Source organism: Castanea sativa, chromosome 4 (genome assembly GCF_040712315.1).
Source record: "Castanea sativa cultivar Marrone di Chiusa Pesio chromosome 4, ASM4071231v1".
NCBI classification, from domain to species: domain Eukaryota; kingdom Viridiplantae; phylum Streptophyta; class Magnoliopsida; order Fagales; family Fagaceae; genus Castanea; species Castanea sativa.
In genome coordinates, this window is record NC_134016.1 from 13948007 (window position 1) to 13950532 (window position 2526).

Sequence of the window (2526 nt, forward strand, 5' to 3'; positions counted from 1 at the left end):
TCAGATGGCCAAGACTTCCATCAGTGAACATCTCCTTAATACTATTAACAATAGATCAGCATCCAATTCAATGATAACTTGAGAAATCCTCATGTGTCGGGCCAACAAAATCCCAGATTCCACAGCAATAGCTTCCACTTCTGCTACTGAATATTGGCCTTGGAGGTATTTACAGCAAGCACCTATGACTGCTCCACAAGAATCTCTAATGATAGCTCCAACACTAGAATTTATACCATCCTCAGAAGTCGCCCCATCTACTTTGATCTTGAGCACTCCAGGAGGTGGAGGAGTCCATCTACTATTTTTTGCTGCTGGACTCATACTTAGTGTTAGCCGAGCGCCTCTATAATCGTGAAGGTACCTCTTGGCAAAACTCCATATTTGACTTGGTAATTGGCAAATTGATTCAAAGGCAACTTGATTCCTATTATACCAAATTGACCAAGCCACGCCAAAGAACACTTCAAGGTCTTAACCTGTTCCCTTTACAAGAATTTTCATTGCTACATCAGAGATGTCATAAAGCCCCTACCAGTTCTCAATAACTTGGCTCTCCCAATTATCCCAAACCCTTCTAGCTACCTCACAGTTGACGAGTGAGTGAAAAATCATCTCCGAATCTTTTCCACAACAAGGACACAAATCATTTTCCCAAATACCTCTATTTTGCAGGTTCACCATTGTTGGAAGAGCATCCACACATGCTCTCCAAGCAAAGATTCTAACCTTTGATGGGATATGCAGGTGCCATACTTTCCTCCATAAAAGGTCTCTAGGGTCCCCATAGGAGCTTTCCCCCTCCTCTGATGAGTCCACCATATTAAGGGCCATATAGTAGGCACTTTTGACAGTGAAAACACCCTTATTGTTGCCAACCCATATAATTTTATCCTCCGGGAGATTATAGCTTATTTGAATGTTAAGGATGGTCCTTGCTTCAAATGGAAAAAATAGAGACTTGACAAGATCTGCTTTCCACCTTCTAGTATCACAATCAATAAGTGTCGAGACCATTGGGTAAATGTTCAAATTTCGAGGGGGAAAGACAACTTTGTACGTGGTGGGGGTAGGCAGACACTTGTCGTCCCAAATGTGTATTAGCTTTCCATTGCCAACTCACCAACGAGTTCCTTTCCTAACAACCTCCGGCCCCTGCATAATACTTCTCCATGTATAGGATGGGCTAGACCCTAAGCTAGCTCTGAGGACATCTCCATGGGGATAGTACTTAGCCTTATATATTCGAGCTATTAAGGAATTTGGGTTCATAAGGAGCCTCCACCCTTGCTTCACTAACATGGCAAAGTTGAACGCTTGGAGGTTTCTCAAGCCCATACTACCCGTGAGCTTGGATTTGCATAACTTCCACCAACTTACCCAAGCAATCCTAGATTCTTGACCTCGCTATCCCCACCAAAACCTTCTCATCATGCCTTCAATCTCTTCACACAAGCCTTTAGGTAGTTGAAAATAGCTCATAGTATACATAGGGATAGCTTGTGCCACTGCTTTTATGAGGATCTCCCTAACACCTATAGAAAGCATTTTCTCTTCCACCCAGACAACTTCCTTCCCACCCTTTCTTTGACTTCAGCAAAAACTTCATTTCTTGATTTGCCAATAATTGAGGGGAGACCCAAGTACTTACTATGCCGAGAGTCTTGCATAGGCCCTGAAATGTTCAAGGTCTCAATTTTCTTTTCCTCATTGGTGTTGGCACTAAAGAAGACCGAAGATTTGTCTGTATTGATTTTCTAGCCAAAGGTAGCCTCGTACAAATGGAAATTTTCAATTAATTGTTGGCATTCCTAGTTGTTGGCTTTACAGAAAAGCAAACTATTGTCTGCAAAGAAGAGATGTGTGAGCTTGGGGCAGCCTCTACAGATCAATAACCCACTCATTGTCTAATTTCTAACAGCCCTATATATGAGTGAAGAGAAGCCATTTGCACATAGTAAAACAAGTAAGATGATAGAGGATCTCCTTGACGAAGTCCCCTTGAAGGCATGATATTACCATGAGCAACCCCATTAATAAGCATTAAATAGGAGATAGTTGTTATGCATCTCATTATCAAACAAATCCACTTCTCATGAAAGCCCAATTTTTTCGTAACTTGCTCAATGAAACCCCATTCCACTCTATCGTAAGCCTTACTTATGTCCAATTTAATTGTCATATAACAATCCTTACCATCTCTCTTGTGTTCTAAGTAATGCATCATCTCAAAAGCTATAAGGACATTATCTGTTATTAGCCTCCTAGATAAAAAAGCACTTTAATTTTCTGTTATTATTTAGGGGAGGATCAATTTGAGACAATTAGCTAAGACCTTAGAGATGAGTTTGTATAATACGTTGCTTAGACTAATTGGTCTAAACTCTGTTGTTCTAGCTGGATTGTTAGTTTTTGGGACAAGAGTAATATATGTTTTGTTTATATCAGCCATAGACATATCAGAATCTAAAACATTTAAGACCATGCATGCCACATCATTACCTACAATATCCCAATATTTGTGAT

General features: G+C 40.4%; 1 protein-coding gene across 1 annotated transcript; it reads right to left on the reverse strand.

The window, feature by feature from the left end:
• Positions 1-1017, reverse strand: LOC142632479 (uncharacterized). Its single transcript, XM_075806872.1, has 2 exons — positions 536-1017; positions 1-427 (listed from the first exon to the last, which is right to left on the reverse strand). The coding sequence occupies exons 1-2, from the start codon at positions 1015-1017 to the stop codon at positions 1-3; spliced, it is 909 nt and encodes a 302-aa protein (XP_075662987.1).
• Positions 1018-2526: the final 1509 nt, after the last annotated feature.

Coding starts and splice junctions, on each gene's coding strand:
- LOC142632479 (XM_075806872.1), bottom strand. CDS start 1,017: ATGGTCTCGACACTTATTGATTGTGATACTAGAAGGTGGAAAGCAGAT. Junction 428..535: donor AGCCAAGTTATTGAGAACTG/GTAGGGGCTTTA, acceptor TTGGTATAATAG/GAATCAAGTTGCCTTTGAAT.